This window comes from Engystomops pustulosus, chromosome 11, assembly GCF_040894005.1.
Source record: "Engystomops pustulosus chromosome 11, aEngPut4.maternal, whole genome shotgun sequence".
Taxonomy (NCBI): domain Eukaryota; kingdom Metazoa; phylum Chordata; class Amphibia; order Anura; family Leptodactylidae; genus Engystomops; species Engystomops pustulosus.
In genome coordinates, this window is record NC_092421.1 from 69779282 (window position 1) to 69797659 (window position 18378).

General features: G+C 48.7%; 1 protein-coding gene and 1 long non-coding RNA gene across 6 annotated transcripts in view; both read right to left on the reverse strand.

The window, feature by feature from the left end:
• LOC140106014 (uncharacterized) overlaps positions 1–18378 on the reverse strand; it is a 340407-nt gene that overhangs the window by 230905 nt on the left and 91124 nt on the right. The gene's annotated exons all lie outside the window — the stretch shown is intronic.
• The window catches only part of LOC140105779 (rap1 GTPase-activating protein 1-like), an 82979-nt gene that overhangs the window by 9003 nt on the left and 55598 nt on the right, over positions 1–18378 (reverse strand). For all 5 annotated transcript variants that reach the window (XM_072129865.1, XM_072129867.1, XM_072129866.1 and 2 more), the window contains exons 15-16: positions 11890–12045; positions 10308–10379 (exon numbers count right to left, since the gene is read on the reverse strand). In XM_072129865.1, coding sequence (XP_071985966.1) covers positions 10308–10379; positions 11890–12045 — 228 coding nt within the window. The remainder of the gene's footprint in view (positions 1–10307; positions 10380–11889; positions 12046–18378) is intronic.

Below are 18378 nucleotides of genomic sequence, written 5' to 3' on the forward strand. Positions count from 1 at the left end.
CACGTCGATAGCAGTGGTTGGCTGGCCAGATCAGGTGACCCTGGGATGGACTAGCCGCTGCCCGCGCTGCTCGGATCATTCTGTGTCTGGATGCCGCTAGGGAGAGAGCTGCTGCTGGTCAGGGAAAGCGTTAGGGTGTTCTATTAGCTTACTGTTAGGCAGGAGTGATTCTCCAAGAACCCAACAGCCCTTCTTAGGGCTACAATAACGTTCTACTTTTTTTTTTTTATTTGCAGCTAGTACCATTTTGTGAGGAATTAGCAGGGGGACTTGCTACCGTTGTGTTTAGCTCTTAGTGACGCACATATCCACCTCAAACACCAAAGTGGGAAAATTTATTAGGGGTTGGATTTCAATTAGGCACAGTCTGCCATTTCCTTTTTTATTTTACGTTTATTTTGTTTAATAACTCAGCGTCATCTCATCTGGCATAGTAGTGTGCTTTCATACTTGGCTAGAAAATAGCCATAGCAATAGGATAGCATTGTTTGGTTTTAAAAACTAAAAAACACAAAAAAAAAACAAAAAAACACAAAAAAAAGTTAAAAAAAAATTAAAGTTATAACTCTCATTTTAAAAATGTTTAACCCGAGGGCTAGGGGTAGAGGACGAGGGCGGGGACGTGGGCGTCCAACTACTGCAGGGGTCAGAGGCCGTGGTCCTGGCCGGGGTGAGACACCACCTGCTTATGAGGGAGCAGGTGAACGCCGCAGAGCTACACTCCCTAGGTTCATGTCTGAAGTTACTGGGACTCGTGGTAGAGCACTGTTGAGGCCAGAACAGTGCGAACAGGTGATGTCGTGGATTGCTGACAATGCTTCGAGCAATTTGTCCACCAGTCAGTCTTCCACGCAGTCCACCCATGTCACCGAAATCGACACTCCTCCAGCTCCTGCACCTCAGCCTCCTCCCCCCCAGTCTGCCCCCTCCCAGGAAAATTTGGCATTTGAACCGGCATACTCTGAGGAACTGTTTTCTGGACCCTTCCCACACTCACAAACCACTTGTCCGGTTGCTGCTGAGCAATTTTCCGATGCCCAGGTTTTCCACCAGTCACAGTCTGTGGGTGATGATGACCTTCTTGACGTAGTGGAAGAAGTGTCTAAAGAGCTGTCCGACGATGAGGAGACACGGTTGTCAGACAGTGGGGAAGTTGTTGTCAGGGCAGGAAGTCCGAGGGGGGAGCAGACTGAGGGATCGGAGGATGATGAGGTGACAGACCCAAGCTGGGTTGATAGGCCGGGTGAACACAGTGCTTCTGAGACAGAGGAGAGTCCTCGACCAGAACAGGTTGGAAGAGGCAGTGGTGGGGCCAGACGGAGAGGCAGGGCCAGACCTGGTGCCTCAGCGCCAAATGTGTCAACTAGTGAAGCTCCCGTGGCGAGGGCTCCCGCGGCGAGGGCTAGATTTTCAGAAGTCTGGAGGTTCTTTAAGGAAACACCGGATGACCGACGGACTGTGATGTGCAACATTTGCCAAACCAGGATCAGCAGGGGTTCCACCACTACTAGCTTAACTACCACCAGTATGCGCAGGCATATGAATGCTAAACACCCCACTCAGTGGCAACAAGCCCGTTCACCTCCGGCCGTGCACACCACTGCTCCTTCCCCTGTGTCAGCTGATAGTCAGCCCCCTGCCCAGGACCCTGCCACAAAAACCCCATCGTCGCCTCCACGATCCTCCACAGCATCCACCAGCGTTCAGCTCTCCATACCCCAGACGCTGGAGCGGAAAAGAAAATATAGTGCAACCCACCCCAACGCCCAAGCCCTTAATGTGCACATCTCCAGATTGCTTAGCCTGGAGATGCTGCCCTATAGGCTAGTAGAGACCGAGGCCTTTCGCAACCTCATGGCGGCGGCCGCCCCTCGGTATTCGGTCCCCAGCCGCCACTACTTTTCCCGATGTGCCGTCCCAGCCCTGCACCAGCACGTGTCAGACAACATCATCCGTGCCCTGACCAACGCCGTTTCTGACAAGGTCCACCTGACCACGGACACGTGCACGAGTGCTGCCGGGCAGGGCCACTATATATCGCTGACGGCACATTGGGTTAACTTGGTGGAGGCTGGGACCGAGTCTGACCCTGCGGCTGGTCATATACTGCCGACGCCGAGGATTGCGGGGCCTACCTCGGTCCAGGTGTTTCAGGCCTACTATGCCTCCTCCTCCTCCCACCCCTCCTCCACCTCCTCCTCCTCCGAATTACCATCCGTGGGCATGGCGCCATCATTCGGTAGCTCTAGGCACAGCAGCAGTGCCGTCGCTAAGCGACAGCAGGCGGTGCTCAAACTGCTGAGCCTAGGCGATAAAAGGCACACCGCCCAAGAGCTATTACAGGGCATCACGGCGCAGACTGATCTGTGGCTGGCACCGCTGAACCTGAAGCCAGGCATGGTTGTGTGTGACAACGGCCGTAACCTGGTGGCGGCTCTGCAACTCGGCAGACTGACACATGTGCCATGCCTGGCCCATGTGTTAAATCTGATAGTTCAGCGTTTCCTCAAGACATACCCCAATCTGTCTGATTTGCTCACGAAGGTGCGCCGCATCTGTGTGCATTTCAGGAAGTCCAGCACAGATGCTGCCACTCTCAGGGCAGCGCAGCGCCGCCTCCAACTGTCCGCTCACCGACTGTTGTGCGACGTGCCCACGAGGTGGAATTCAACACTGACCATGTTATCCAGAGTTTACCAGCAGCGCCGAGCCATTGTAGACTGCCAGATGTCAACTTCCACCAGAACTGGTAGTCAGGTCAGTCAGCTTCCTCAAGTCTACAATGAGGAGTGGACGTGGATGTCTGATATCTGTCAGGTGCTGAGTAACTTTGAGGAGTCAACACAGATGGTCAGTGGCGATGCCGCCATCATCAGCCTCACCATCCCGCAGCTTTGCGCTCGTCACAAGAGACGGGGGAAGAAGATTCCCTTGTTGATTGCCAAAGCACCCTTAGGTCTGTTTCTCAGCGCATATCGGAGGAGGTGGAGGTGGAGGAGGATGAGGAGGAAGAGGAGGAGAATGTTGGCGAGACACAAGAGGGGAGCATTGCTCAGACCTTCACTGTTCAGCGTGTATGGGCAGAAGAAGAGGAGTTGGAGGAGTTGGAGGAGGAGGAAATGGACAGTCAGGCCAGTGAGGGGAGTGAATTTTTACGCGTTGGTACTCTGGCGCATATGGCAGATTTCATGCTAGGCTGCCTATCCCGTGACCCTCGCGTTCAAAGAATTTATTCCAGCACCGATTACTGGGTGTTCACTCTCCTGGACCCACGGTACAAGCAAAATCTTTCCACTGTCATCCCTGGAGAGGAAAGGAGTGTGAGAATGCATGAATACCAGCAGGCCCTGGTTCACAAGCTGAAACAGTATTTCCCTTCTGACAGCGCTAGCGGCAGAGTGCGTAGTTCTGCGGGACAAGTAGCGAGGGAGAGTAGGCGAGCAGGCAGCTTGTCCAGCACTGGCAAGGGTACGCTTTACAAGGCTTTTGCCAGCTTTATGTCACCCCAGCAAGACACTGTCACCTGTCCCCAGTCTCGGCAGAGTAGGGCTGATCTTTCCAGAAAGATGGTGAGGGAGTACGTAGCTGACCATACCATCGTCCTAAATGATCACACAGCTCCCTACAACTACTGGGTTTCAAAGCTGGACATGTGGCACGAACTGGCGCTGTACGCCTTGGAGGTTCTTGCCTGCCCTGCCGCTAGCGTCTTGTCCGAGCGGGTTTTCAGTGCAGCTGGTGGCATCATCACCGATAAGCGTACACGCCTGTCGACTGACAGCGCTGACAGGCTGACGCTTATTAAGATGAATAAAGGCTGGATTTCTCCTAATTTCCAATCTCCACCAGGTGAAGGAAGCTCAACCTGAATAATTTATCCGCTCCTCCTCCTCCTCATTTTCCTCCTTCTCCTCCTCTTTGTACAGTAAAGCAGAGGAAACTGGCTATTTTTTGACAGGGCCCACTGGCTCTAGCTATAGTACTTTATGCATTTAATTTTTCTGGAGGGCCACCTACCCGGTCCTCTGTTTTAAACAATTTTTGGGAGTGCCACATACAGGCACTCAATCTATTCAATTTTTCTGGAGGGCCACCTACCTGCTCCTCTGGTTTGAAAACTTTTTTGGACTGCCACATACAGGCACTCAATCTATTCCATTTTACTGGAGGGCCACCTACCTGCTCCTCTGGTTTGAAAAGTTTTTTGGACTGCCACATACAGGCACTCAATCTATTCAATTTTTCTGGAGGGCCACCTACCCGCTCCTCTGGTTTGAAAACTTTTTTGGACTGCCGTCTGCCACATACAGGCACTCAATCTATTCCATTTTACTGGAGGGTCACCTACCTGCTCCTCTGGTTTGAAAACTTTTTTGCACTGCCACATACAGGCACTCAATCTATTTCATTTTTCGGGAGGGCCACCTACCCGCTCCTCTGGTTTGAAAAGTTTTTTGGACTGCCACATACAGGCACTCAATCTATTTCATTTTTCTGGAGGGCCACCTACCTGCTCCTCTGGTTTGAAAACTTTTTTGGACTGCCACATACAGGCACTATCCAAATTAAATTGTCTCCATAGCAGCCTCCACACGTTGTCTCCATTGCTACCTCCAAAAGTCGTCCATATAGCTGCCTCCATACATCGTCCCCTTATCAAACGAGGTGTGTCAGGCAGAAATTTGGGTTGTTTTCATGGATTCCACATCAAAGTTGTTAACTTTGTCGCCACCCTGCTGTGTTATCCACAAAATACACTGGCAAACTTTTATCATTTACCAACATTATTTCAGCGCTTCTTGCGCATCTGTTTACATTCCCCTCACCCGGCATATCCTAAACTTATAAGAACGCTACTACACTTGATCTTATACAAAAGGTTCTTAGAAGTGCTGTTTGGGGAGTAGCCTAGAGACAGGGGCTTGGATTGGCGAAAGCTCACCTGGCAGCGGAGCGCCAGCTCCATGCGCATCATGCGCTTCTTGCGCATCTGTTTACATTCCCCTCACCCGCCATATCCCAAACTTATAAGAACGCTACTACACTTAACTTGGTGCAGGCTGGGACCGAGTCTGACCCTGGGGCTGGTCATATACTGCCGACGCAGAGAATTGCGGGGCCTACCTCGGTCCAGGTCTCAAAGGTCTAGTATACCTCCTCCTCCTCCCACCCCTCCTCCTCCTCCGAATTACCATCCGTGGCCATGGCGCCATCAGTCGGTAGCTCTAGGCACAGCAGCAGTGCCGTCGCTAAGCGACAGCAGGCGGTGCTCAAACTGCTGAGCCTAGGCGATAAAAGGCACACCGCCCAAGAGCTATTACAGGGCATTCCACATCAAACTTGTTAACTTTGTCGCCACCCTGCTGTGTAATCCACAAAATATACTTGCAAACTTTTATCATTTACCAATATTATTTCAGCGCTTCTTGCGCATCTGTTTACATTCCCCTCACCCGCCATATCCCAAACTTATAAGAACGCTACTACACTTGATCTTATACAAAAGGTTCTTAGAAGTGCTGTTTGGGGAGTAGCCTAGAGACAGGGGCTTGGATTGGCGAAAGCTCGTCTGGCAGCGGAGCGCCAGCTCCATGCCAAGATCCAACTAACATAGTTTTAACTGCAGCACCTTTAATCTACTACTAGTTCACTGCCTCCATACATGGTCCCCTTATCAAACGAGCTGTGTCAGGCAGAATTTTGGGTTGTTTTCATGGCTTCCATGTTAACTTTGTCGCCACCCTGCTGTGTAATCCACAAAATATACTGGCAAACTTTTATCATGTACCGATATTATTTGAGCGCTTCTTGCTCACCTCCTTTGGTTCCTCTCTGCCACCCATTGGTTTGAAGCCTGAGTCCATTTAGAGTATGTCGCCATGCCACTCTCTAGCCTGCCGCTGCTGCCGCTGCCTCTGCATGCCGTCCCCTATAGTGTCAGGGTCAATTATTGGATGTTTTAGATGCTATCTAGCTTCATTCTGTCACTCTGTCATCGCCATGCTGTTGCCCATAATTTTGGCATAATGGTGCGATTAAGCAGCCTCAGAGGCATCCATGCATGCTGCCCCTGCTGTTTCCTGTCCATTTCCGTGGTGTTTCCATCCTTTTCTGAGGTTCCCAGGTGTTTGGCCAAGCTTCCCTGTGCAGAGCCTTGGTCCCCTTGAAAAATGCTCGAGTCTCCCATTGACTTCAATGGGGCTCGTTATTCGAGACGAGCACTCGAGCATCGGGAAAAGTTCGTCTCGAATAACGAGTACCCGAGCATTTTAGTGCTCGCTCATCTCTAGTGTAATCCTATCTTTGTGTAAGATGGTAGTAGCAGCAGGACTATAAAATGTGGATTTATATGCCAGGTTTGTAGGTTCTCCAAGTGCCCTGGGGATGTGTCCTCACACTGCTGTGCTCTCTGCAGCTAGTGTTAGATATTGTCCCTGGAGAGATGCATCTTCATTCCGAGAGCTAAGAGCACAGCTGGATGTGGACACAGCTTAAAGGGAACCTACCACCATGAATCTATCTATAAAGGTAGATCGGGTGGTAGGTGGATCAATAGGACGTGAGGATAGCCCTTTTAAAGGCCTAATCCTTACGTCCCCGCACTTCTTGATAACTTTTATAAGCTTTATATGCAAATTTATAAGCAAATTTTGTTATGTGGCTACTGGGGTGTGGAGTAGCCGGAGCTGAGGCTACATGGCGCGACTACTCCACGCCCCAGGAGCCTCTTTTCTCCTCCTACCCACCATCTTCGGCGCGCAGCTCCTCGTAGCTGTGTGCCCTCGTCCGACGAACCTGCCATCTGCGCATGTGCAGAACAGCAGGCCTCTGCAGCTCCGGCTTCAGAGCACTGATCGCGCAGGCGCGGGCCTGCTGTTCTGCGCATGCGCAGACGGCAGGTTCGTCGGACAAGGATTGTGGGTAGGAGGAGAAAAGAGGCTACCGGGGCGTGGAGTAGCCGGCAGAGGGAGGGGTAGTGCTAAGTGAGCAGGAGGATGTGTAAATTAACAACCTTTGAAGCTACAGCACAGAGGACCTCTAGTAACACCCCCAGAAGCCCTTCACACAGTCACGGTGCCTGATTAAGTGTCCCTAGTTTATCATGATGGATTCTGATGGGAGATTTCCTTTAATTTTTTGGACTATAAATCCATATTACTGCAGGAACCAGCAATTTCTAACACTGCCTGTAGTTTACATGGTCACACCTTCTGCGCTCCGCAGCCCCTCACTTTGACAGGTTCCTTTTGAAGCTCCAGGCCTCAATATTCCACCAACCCTTCCCCCCCAATTTTTTTTTTTACTTCCTCCAGCTCCGGAGCCTATTTTAGATATTTATTTCGTGAGTCCTGTAGGCGGAGCCTAAGAGGTGAATCATTGATGTTACAGCCACAACTTGCTACAATGTAGACGCCATATTGTGTGCTTGGAGCCTCGCTTTATGATCAGTCTACGGTGTAGATGGATCCGTTCTCCGGATACACAGAACCTCGCAGGATCGGAATGAAGGGGCCGCACCTTGTACATTATTTATGAGCCTTTCGTTTTTTAATGGATGATTTGGCAGCGAGGTGTCCCAAGGTTTAATGAGATCCAGAGGAAAACAATCTGATCCATCCCATACAGCTCCGGTCTATCTCCAGCACTTCCCAGCCTTTGGTGCTTATAAAATGAAGTGGGAATAGCACCCCCGCTCTCCTGAACGTTGGGGGTCCCAGTGGTCACCTCCACCAATTCAGTATATAGGAGAACAACTTGGAACCAACTCTTTAAGAAGAACCATCTGACTCCAATATTATTGGTGGGAATGATCAACACAAGGACAAGCGGGGGAGCGGGAGTCACTTTGTTCCCTGGGAGATACCATGATCGCTAAGGTAGGAAGCTATTGCACTATGAATGGCACCAGGGGATTTACTCGGTTCCTGGTCAGTACCACTTCTGGACCCTATGCTGCCAAGCCCAATGGTGGACACATGGTGGTTTGGTATAAGGTTTGGTGTACGCAGTTCCTCGACTCCCTGTAACCTCAGCCTGAGGACCTCAGCTTCTTCTTGGCCAACACTAAGTTCAATGTCAGGAGAAGTTTGGACTTTTCTAATCCTCAATAAGTGGAGGCCATAAATCCCTCACCCTAGAGGGGTCTTCTATTCTGAAGGCTTAGGAGTTTACAGTTGAAGCCATCTTTTTATAGGACGGCCCTGGCAATAGACTCTTGGTTCTTTATGGGTTGGATTCACTGCAGATCATCTCTGCCACAATCCACTGGGCAAATTCCCACTGAACCACATGCAACAAATCTGCAAATATTATGCAAAGTGGGAACTTGCTACTGGTGTGGAACTTTTTGTAACATTTTGTACTACCCCCTTCCCTGGCTCTGTAGTCCACAGCTATCCTGTCCTGTGTGGTCTCTGGGCTCCTCAGCTCTCCCATCCTGTGTGGTCTCTGGGCTCCTCAGCTCTCCCATACTGTGTGGTCTCTGGGCTCCTCAGCTCTCCCATACTGTGTGGTCTCTGGGCTCCTCAGCTCTCCCATCCTGTGTGGTCTCTGGGCTCCTCAGCTCTCCCATCCTGTGTGGTCTCTGCGCTCCTCAGCTCTCCCATCCTGTGTGGTCTCTGGGCTCCTCAGCTCTCCCATCCTGTGTGGTCTCTGGGCTCCTCAGCTCTCCCATCCTGTGTGGTCTCTGGGCTCCTCAGCTCTCCCATCCTGTGTGGTCTCTGGGCTCCTCAGCTCTCCCATCCTGTGTGGTCTCTGGGCTCCTCAGCTCTCCCATCCTGTGTGGTCTCTGGGCTCCTTAGCTCTCCCATCCTGTGTGGTCTCTGGGCTCCTCAACTCTCCCATCCTGTGTGATCTCTGGGCTCCTCAGCTCTCCCATCTTGTGTGGTCTCTGGGCTCCTCAGCTCTCCCATCCTGTGTAATCTCTGGGCTACTCAGCTCTCCCATCTTGTGTGGTCTCTGGGCTCCTCAGCTCTCCCATCCTGTGTAATCTCTGGGCTCCTCAGCTCTCCCGTCCTGTGTGGTCTCTGGGCTCCTCAGCTCTCCCATCCTGTGTGGTCTCTGGGCTCCTCAGCTCTCCCTTCTTGTGTTGTCTCTGGGCTCCTCAGCTCTCCCATCCTGTGTGGTCTCTGGGATCCTCAGCTCTCCCTTCTTGTGTTTTCTCTTGGCTCCTCAGCTCTCCCATCCTGTGTGGTCTCTGGGCTCCTCAGCTCTCCCATCTTGTGTGGTCTCTGGGCTCCTCAGCTCTCCCATCTTGTGTGGTCTCTGGGCTCCTCAGCTCTCCCATCCTGTGTGGTCTCTGGGCTCCTCAGCTCTCTCATCTTGTGTGGTCTCTGGGCTCCTCAGCTCTCCCATCCTGTGTGGTCTCTGGGCTCCTCAGCTCTCCCAACCTGTGTGGTCTCTGGGCTCCTCAGCTCTCCCATCCTGTGTGGTCTCTGGGCTCCTCAGCTCTCCCATCTTGTGTGGTCTCTGGGCTCCTCAGCTCTCCCATCCTGTGTGGTCTCTGGGCTCCTCAGCTCTCCCATCCTGTGTGGTCTCTGGGGTCCTCAGCTCTCCCATCCTGTGTGGTCTCTGGGCTCCTCAGCTCTCCCATCCTGTGTGGTCTCTGGGCTCCTCAGCTCTCCCATCCTGTGTGGTCTCTGGGCTCCTCAGCTCTCCCATCCTGTGTGGTCTCTGGGCTCCTCAGCTCTCCCATCCTGTGTGGTCTCTGGGCTCCTCAGCTCTCCCATCCTGTGTGGTCTCTGGGATCCTCAGCTCTCCCATCCTGGTTGGTCTCTGGGCTCCTCAGCTCTCCCATCCTGTGTGGTCTCTGGGCTCCTCAGCTCTCCCATCCTGGTTGGTCTCTGGGCTCCTCAGCTCTCCCATCCTGTGTGGTCTCTGAGGTCCTCATTATTGCACTTTGCCCCTGAGTGACACTTTGGGGCACATATACTTACCTGGTCTCTCCAGTTGTCCCTCTATAATGCTGCGTGCGGCGATTCATGCACCTGAACTCATGAATGTGTCGCTTCCCTGCTCAGGTCTGAGTTCACCATCTTTTTTGTGGTGCATCTTTCACATAGGGCGTGCAACACAATTTGAAAGTAAAATACGGCGCCCAGTTCGAATCAGTCGGACCGTCTGACGGCGCGCGCCCTAATTTGTGTTGCACGGAAGCAGCACAGCTGCACCACAAAAGGGTCGTGAACGCCATAATCGCAGGGCAGAGACGTTTTAGACTAGAAGAGCGTCAAAAGTGCGACAAAAGTGCGCAGACCCTTAGTTAATGAGCCCCACTATGTGTTGCAGAACTGATATTTACCACTCACCTTCTGGAAGACTGCAGGGTTGGGCAGAGCAGGTCCGAATCCTGGAACATCATCCCGGGCAGTGACAGACACCTACATGGACAACAACAAAGAAGTCATTACCTCCCTGCAAAAGCAAATCTTTCAAGACCGAACCTAAGATCCAGCCGCTCCAATGTAGGAAGTTTTAAAAGAAATGAGTAATCATTTTCAACCATACAGACTGCAGCCAGTGTTATGTATTGTCGCTGGAAAGATGTGTATGTTTATAGTAGCAGCAGGACTGTGATATATGGATGGTATCTGAACTTAATGCACTGTGGGAATATCCTCACACTGCTGTGCTCTTAGCTCTCTGCAGCCAGTGTTATGTATTGTCCCTGGAAAGATGTGTATGTTTATAGTAGCAGCAGGACTGTGATATATGGATTATATCTGGACTTAATGCACTGTGGGAATATCCTCACACTGCTGTGCTCTTAGCTCTCTGCAGCCAGTGTTATGTATTGTCCCTGGAAAGATGTGTATGTTGATAGTAGCAGCAGGACTGTGATATATGGATTGTATCCGGACTGTGGGAATATTCTCACACTTCTGTGCTCTTAGCTCTCTGCAGCCAGTGTTAGGTATTGTCCCTGGAGAGATGTGTAATCAGACCGTTGTGTATGTTGTGAGTAGCAGCAGGACTGTGAAATATGGATTGTATCTGGACTTATTGCACAGTGGGAATATTCTCACACTGCTGTGCTCTTAGCTCTCTGCAGCCAGTGTTAGGTATTGTGCCTGGAGAGTTATGTGTGTTGATAGTAGCAGCAGGACTGTGATATATGGATTGTATCTGGACTGTGGAAATATTCTCACACTGCTGTGCTCTTAGCTCTCTGCTGCCAGTTCACTTAGAGAACCTAAAATTCAGGAATATAGATCCATATATTACAGTCCTGCTGCTACTAACAACATACAGAATGTCTCTCCAGGGACAATAACTAACACTGGCTGCAGAGGGTACAGAGCACAGCAGTGTGAGGTATGATTACAAATGTCTCCAGGAACAATAGTTAACACTGTTGGTCTCGCTTCAGCACTGTGTCCTTACATACGTAATTCCTCTATACTATGGTCTTATTAAGTTATAAATATATAATTGTTATGTGATGCATTATCCATTAGTTTATACCATTTTCCATCTGGCCTGAATCTATTATAACTTTTGATGTATAATTTACAATATGCTGGCTCATTAATAGGCGATAAAGCTGGATACATTTGTTAACCTCAATAATAAGTAATAGTTTATCCTTAAGGACAGGGTCAGTTTTAAAGGGACAGTAGGGGAAAAACTGTCCCACCACTACTAAAGGATCCGAGGGGGCGGGACACGAAAATAGGGATTTGAACAAGTGATGCTCCACCCCTGAAGGAACAACACCACAAATTTCAATCTGATTGTCTTTAGATTTGAACTATAACATTGATGAAGTTTCCCCTTCTATGTGCAGGAGACTCTATGGGATTTCCGCTTTATTGATTCCATAATCCTAGGACTGAAGGACAGAACCTTCACAACAACTGAGAGACTTGATAAAGTGCAATGAAGTCCTACCTTATATACGGCGTCACCACTGCGGCTTGGGCTGGACTGGACCACGATATAGCAGTGTAGGAAATGGGAAGTAATGATATCGGGGGAGAAGATAGCGCCATCATCCTGATAGACCAAGGACACAATGTCATTCCCAATGTGTCGTTTCCTCTGGAGCTGTAAATGGACAAGACAACGGTCACCAACAGGACCGGGCACTGGAGGGGCGGGATGTCTGCAGTGTAATAATATCACATGTTATGGATGGTACATGGCACAGGGTCAGGAGGGGCCGGGATGTCTGCAGTGTAATAATATCACATGTTCTGGATGATACATGGTACAGGGTCAGGAGGGGCAGGGATGTCTGCAGTGTAATAATATCACATGTTATGGATGATACATGGTACAGGGTCAGGAGGGGCCGGGATGTCTGCAGTGTAATAATATCACATGTTATGGATGATACATGGTACAGGGTCAGGAGGAGCGGGGATGTCTGCAGTGTAATAATATCACATGTTATGGATGATACATGGTACAGGGTCAGGAGGGGCCGGGATGTCTGCAGTGTAATAATATCACATGTTATGGGTGATACATGGTACAGGGTCAGGAGGAGCTGGGATGTCTGCAGTGTAATAATATCACATGTTATGGATGATACATGGTACAGGGTCAGGAGGAGCGGGGATGTCTGCAGTGTAATAATATCACATGTTATGGATGATTCATGGTACAGGGTCAGGAGGAGCGGGGATGTCTGAAGTGTAATAATATCACATGTTATGGATGATTCATGGTACAGGGTCAGGAGGGGCCGGGATGTCTGCAGTGTAATAATATCACATGTTATGGATGATACATGGTACAGGGTCAGGAGGGGCAGGATGTCTGCAGTGTAATAGTATCACATTTTATGGATGATACATGGTACAGGGTCAGGAGGAGCCAGGATGTCTGCAGTGTAATAATATCACATGTTATGGATGATACATGGTACAGGGTGAGGAGGGGCCAGGATGTCTGCAGTGTAATAATATCACATGTTATGGATGATACATGGTACAGGATCAGGAGGGGTCGGGATGTCTGCAGTGTAATAATATCACATGTTATGGATGATACATAGTACAGGGTCAGGAGGGGCTGGGATGTCTGCAGTGTAATAATATCACATGTTATGGATGATACATGGTACAGGGTCAGGAGGAGCGGGGATGTCTGCAGTGTAATAATATCACATGTTATGGATGATACATGGTACAGGGTCAGGAGGGGCCGGGATGTCTGCAGTGTAATAATATCACATGTTATGGATGATACATGGTACAGGGTCAGGAGGGGCAGGATGTCTGCAGTGTAATAGTATCACATTTTATGGATGATACATGGTACAGGGTCAGGAGGAGCCAGGATGTCTGCAGTGTAATAATATCACATGTTATGGATGATACATGGTACAGGGTGAGGAGGGGCCAGGATGTCTGCAGTGTAATAATATCACATGTTATGGATGATACATGGTACAGGGTCAGGAGGTGCTGGGATGTCTGCTGTGTAATAATATCACATGCTATGGATGATACATGGTACAGGATCAGGAGGGGTCGGGATGTCTGCAGTGTAATAATATCACATGTTATGGATGATACATGGTACAGGGTCAGGAGGAGCGGGGATGTCTGCAGTGTAATAATATCACATGTTATGGATGATACATGGTACAGGGTCAGGAGGAGCGGGGATGTCTGCAGTGTAATAATATCACATGTTATGGATGATACATGGTACAGGGTCAGGAGGGGCAGGATGTCTGCAGTGTAATAGTATCACATTTTATGGATGATACATGGTACAGGGTCAGGAGGAGCCAGGGTGTCTGCAGTGTAATAATATCACATGTTATGGATGATACATGGTACAGGGTGAGGAGGGGCCAGGATGTCTGCAGTGTAATAATATCACATGTTATGGATGATACATGGTACAGGGTCAGGAGGTGCTGGGATGTCTGCAGTGTAATAGTATCACATTTTATGGATGATACATGGTACAGGGTCAGGAGGGGCAGGATGTCTGCAGTGTAATAGTATCACATTTTATGGATGATACATGGTACAGGGTCAGGAGGAGCCAGGATGTCTGCAGTGTAATAATATCACATGTTATGGATAATACATGTTACAGGGTCAGGAGGGGCCAGGATGTCTGCAGTGTAATAATATCACATGTTATGGATGATACATGGTACAGGGTCAGGAGGAGCTGGGATGTCTGCAGTGTAAAAGTATCACATTTTATGGATGATACATGGTACAGGGTCAGGAGGGGCAGGATGTCTGCAGTGTAATAGTATCACATTTTATGGATGATACATGGTACAGGGTCAGGACAAGCTGGGATGTCTGCAGTGTAATAATATCACGTTATGGGTGATACATGGTACAGGGTAAGGAGGAGCCAGGATGTCTGCAGTGTAATAATATCACATGTTATGGATGATACATGGTACAGGGTGAGGAGGGGCTGGGATGTCTGCAGTGTAATAATATCACATGTTATGGATGATACATGGTACAGGGTCAGGAGAGGCCCGGGATGTCTGCAGTGTAATAATATCACATGTTATGGATGATACATGGTACAGGGTCAGGAGGGGCTGGGATGTCTGCAGTGTAATAATATCACATGTTATGGATGATACATGGTACAGGGTCAGGAGGAGCTGGGATGTCTGCAGTGTAATAATATCACATGTTATGGATGATACATGGTACAGGGTCAGGAGGGGCCGGGATGTCTGCAGTGTAATAATATCACATGTTATGGATGATACATGGTACAGGGTCAGGAGGAGCGGGGATGTCTGCAGTGTAATAATATCACATGTTATGGATGATTCATGGTACAGGGTCAGGAGGAGCGGGGATGTCTGAAGTGTAATAATATCACATGTTATGGATGATTCATGGTACAGGGTCAGGAGGGGCCGGGATGTCTGCAGTGTAATAATATCACATGTTATGGATGATACATGGTACAGGGTCAGGAGGGGCAGGATGTCTGCAGTGTAATAGTATCACATTTTATGGATGATACATGGTACAGGGTCAGGAGGAGCCAGGATGTCTGCAGTGTAATAATATCACATGTTATGGATGATACATGGTACAGGGTGAGGAGGGGCCAGGATGTCTGCAGTGTAATAATATCACATGTTATGGATGATACATGGTACAGGATCAGGAGGGGTCGGGATGTCTGCAGTGTAATAATATCACATGTTATGGATGATACATAGTACAGGGTCAGGAGGGGCTGGGATGTCTGCAGTGTAATAATATCACATGTTATGGATGATACATGGTACAGGGTCAGGAGGAGCGGGGATGTCTGCAGTGTAATAATATCACATGTTATGGATGATACATGGTACAGGGTCAGGAGGGGCCGGGATGTCTGCAGTGTAATAATATCACATGTTATGGATGATACATGGTACAGGGTCAGGAGGGGCAGGATGTCCGCAGTGTAATAGTATCACATTTTATGGATGATACATGGTACAGGGTCAGGAGGAGCCAGGATGTCCGCAGTGTAATAATATCACATGTTATGGATGATACATGGTACAGGGTGAGGAGGGGCCAGGATGTCTGCAGTGTAATAATATCACATGTTATGGATGATACATGGTACAGGGTCAGGAGGTGCTGGGATGTCTGCAGTGTAATAGTATCACATTTTATGGATGATACATGGTACAGGGTCAGGAGGTGCTGGGATGTCTGCAGTGTAATAGTATCACATTTTATGGATGATACATGGTACAGGGTCAGGAGGAGCCGGGATGTCTGCAGTGTAATAATATCACATGTTATGGATGATACATGGTACAGGGTGAGGAGGGGCCAGGATGTCTGCAGTGTAAAAGTATCACATTTTATGGATAATACATGGTACAGGGTCAGGAGGGGCAGGATGTCTGCAGTGTAATAGTATCATATTTTATGGATGATACATGGTACAGGGTCAGGACAAGCTGGGATGTCTGCAGTGTAATAATATCACGTTATGGGTGATACATGGTACAGGGTAAGGAGGAGCCAGGATGTCTGCAGTGTAATAATATCACATGTTATGGATGATACATGGTACAGGGTCAGGAGGGGCTGGGATGTCTGCAGTGTAATAATATCACATGTTATGGATGATACATGGTACAGGGTCAGGAGGGGCTGGGATGTCTGCAGTGTAATAATATCACATGTTATGGATGATACATGGTACAGGGTCAGGAGGAGCTGGGATGTCTGCAGTGTAATAATATCACATGTTATGGATGATACATGGTACAGGGTCAGGAGGGGCCGGGATGTCTGCAGTGTAATAATATCACATGTTATGGATGATACATGGTACAGGGTCAGGAGGGGCCGGGATGTCTGTAGTGTAATAATATCACATGTTATGGATGATACATGGTACAGGGTCAGGAGGGGCTGGGATGTCTGTAGTGTAATAATATCACATGTTATGGATGATACATGGTACAGGGACAGGAGGGGCTGGGATGTCTGCAGTGTAATAATATCACATGTTATGGATGATACATGGTACAGGGTCAGGAGGAGCGGGGATGTCTGCAGTGTAATAATATCACATGTTATGGATGATACATGGTACAGGGTCAGGAGGGGCCGGGATGTCTGCAGTGTAATAATATCACATGTTATGGATGATACATGGTACAGGGTCAGGAGGGGCAGGATGTCTGCAGTGTAATAGTATCACATTTTATGGATGATACATGGTACAGGGTCAGGAGGAGCCAGGATGTCTGCAGTGTAATAATATCACATGTTATGGATGATACATGGTACAGGGTGAGGAGGGGCCAGGATGTCTGCAGTGTAATAATATCACATGTTATGGATGATACATGGTACAGGGTCAGGAGGTGCTGGGATGTCTGCTGTGTAATAATATCACATGCTATGGATGATACATGGTACAGGATCAGGAGGGGTCGGGATGTCTGCAGTGTAATAATATCACATGTTATGGATGATACATGGTACAGGGTCAGGAGGAGCGGGGATGTCTGCAGTGTAATAATATCACATGTTATGGATGATACATGGTACAGGGTCAGGAGGAGCGGGGATGTCTGCAGTGTAATAATATCACATGTTATGGATGATACATGGTACAGGGTCAGGAGGGGCAGGATGTCTGCAGTGTAATAGTATCACATTTTATGGATGATACATGGTACAGGGTCAGGAGGAGCCAGGGTGTCTGCAGTGTAATAATATCACATGTTATGGATGATACATGGTACAGGGTGAGGAGGGGCCAGGATGTCTGCAGTGTAATAATATCACATGTTATGGATGATACATGGTACAGGGTCAGGAGGTGCTGGGATGTCTGCAGTGTAATAGTATCACATTTTATGGATGATACATGGTACAGGGTCAGGAGGGGCAGGATGTCTGCAGTGTAATAGTATCACATTTTATGGATGATACATGGTACAGGGTCAGGAGGAGCCAGGATGTCTGCAGTGTAATAATATCACATGTTATGGATAATACATGTTACAGGGTCAGGAGGGGCCAGGATGTCTGCAGTGTAATAATATCACATGTTATGGATGATACATGGTACAGGGTCAGGAGGAGCTGGGATGTCTGCAGTGTAAAAGTATCACATTTTATGGATGATACATGGTACAGGGTCAGGAGGGGCAGGATGTCTGCAGTGTAATAGTATCACATTTTATGGATGATACATGGTACAGGGTCAGGACAAGCTGGGATGTCTGCAGTGTAATAATATCACGTTATGGGTGATACATGGTACAGGGTAAGGAGGAGCCAGGATGTCTGCAGTGTAATAATATCACATGTTATGGATGATACATGGTACAGGGTGAGGAGGGGCTGGGATGTCTGCAGTGTAATAATATCACATGTTATGGATGATACATGGTACAGGGTCAGGAGAGGCCCGGGATGTCTGCAGTGTAATAATATCACATGTTATGGATGATACATGGTACAGGGTCAGGAGGGGATGGGATGTCTGCAGTGTAATAATATCACATGTTATGGATGATACATGGTACAGGGTCAGGAGGAGCTGGGATGTCTGCAGTGTAATAATATCACATGTTATGGATGATACATGGTACAGGGTCAGGAGGGGCCGGGATGTCTGCAGTGTAATAATATCACATGTTATGGATGATACATGGTACAGGGTCAGGAGGGGCCGGGATGTCTGTAGTGTAATAATATCACATGTTATGGATGATACATGGTACAGGGTCAGGAGGGGCTGGGATGTCTGCAGTGTAATAATATCACATGTTATGGATGATACATGGTACAGGGTCAGGAGGAGCTGGGATGTCTGCAGTGTAAAAGTATCACATTTTATGGATGATACATGGTACAGGGTCAGGAGGAGCTGGGATGTCTGCAGTGTAATAGTATCACA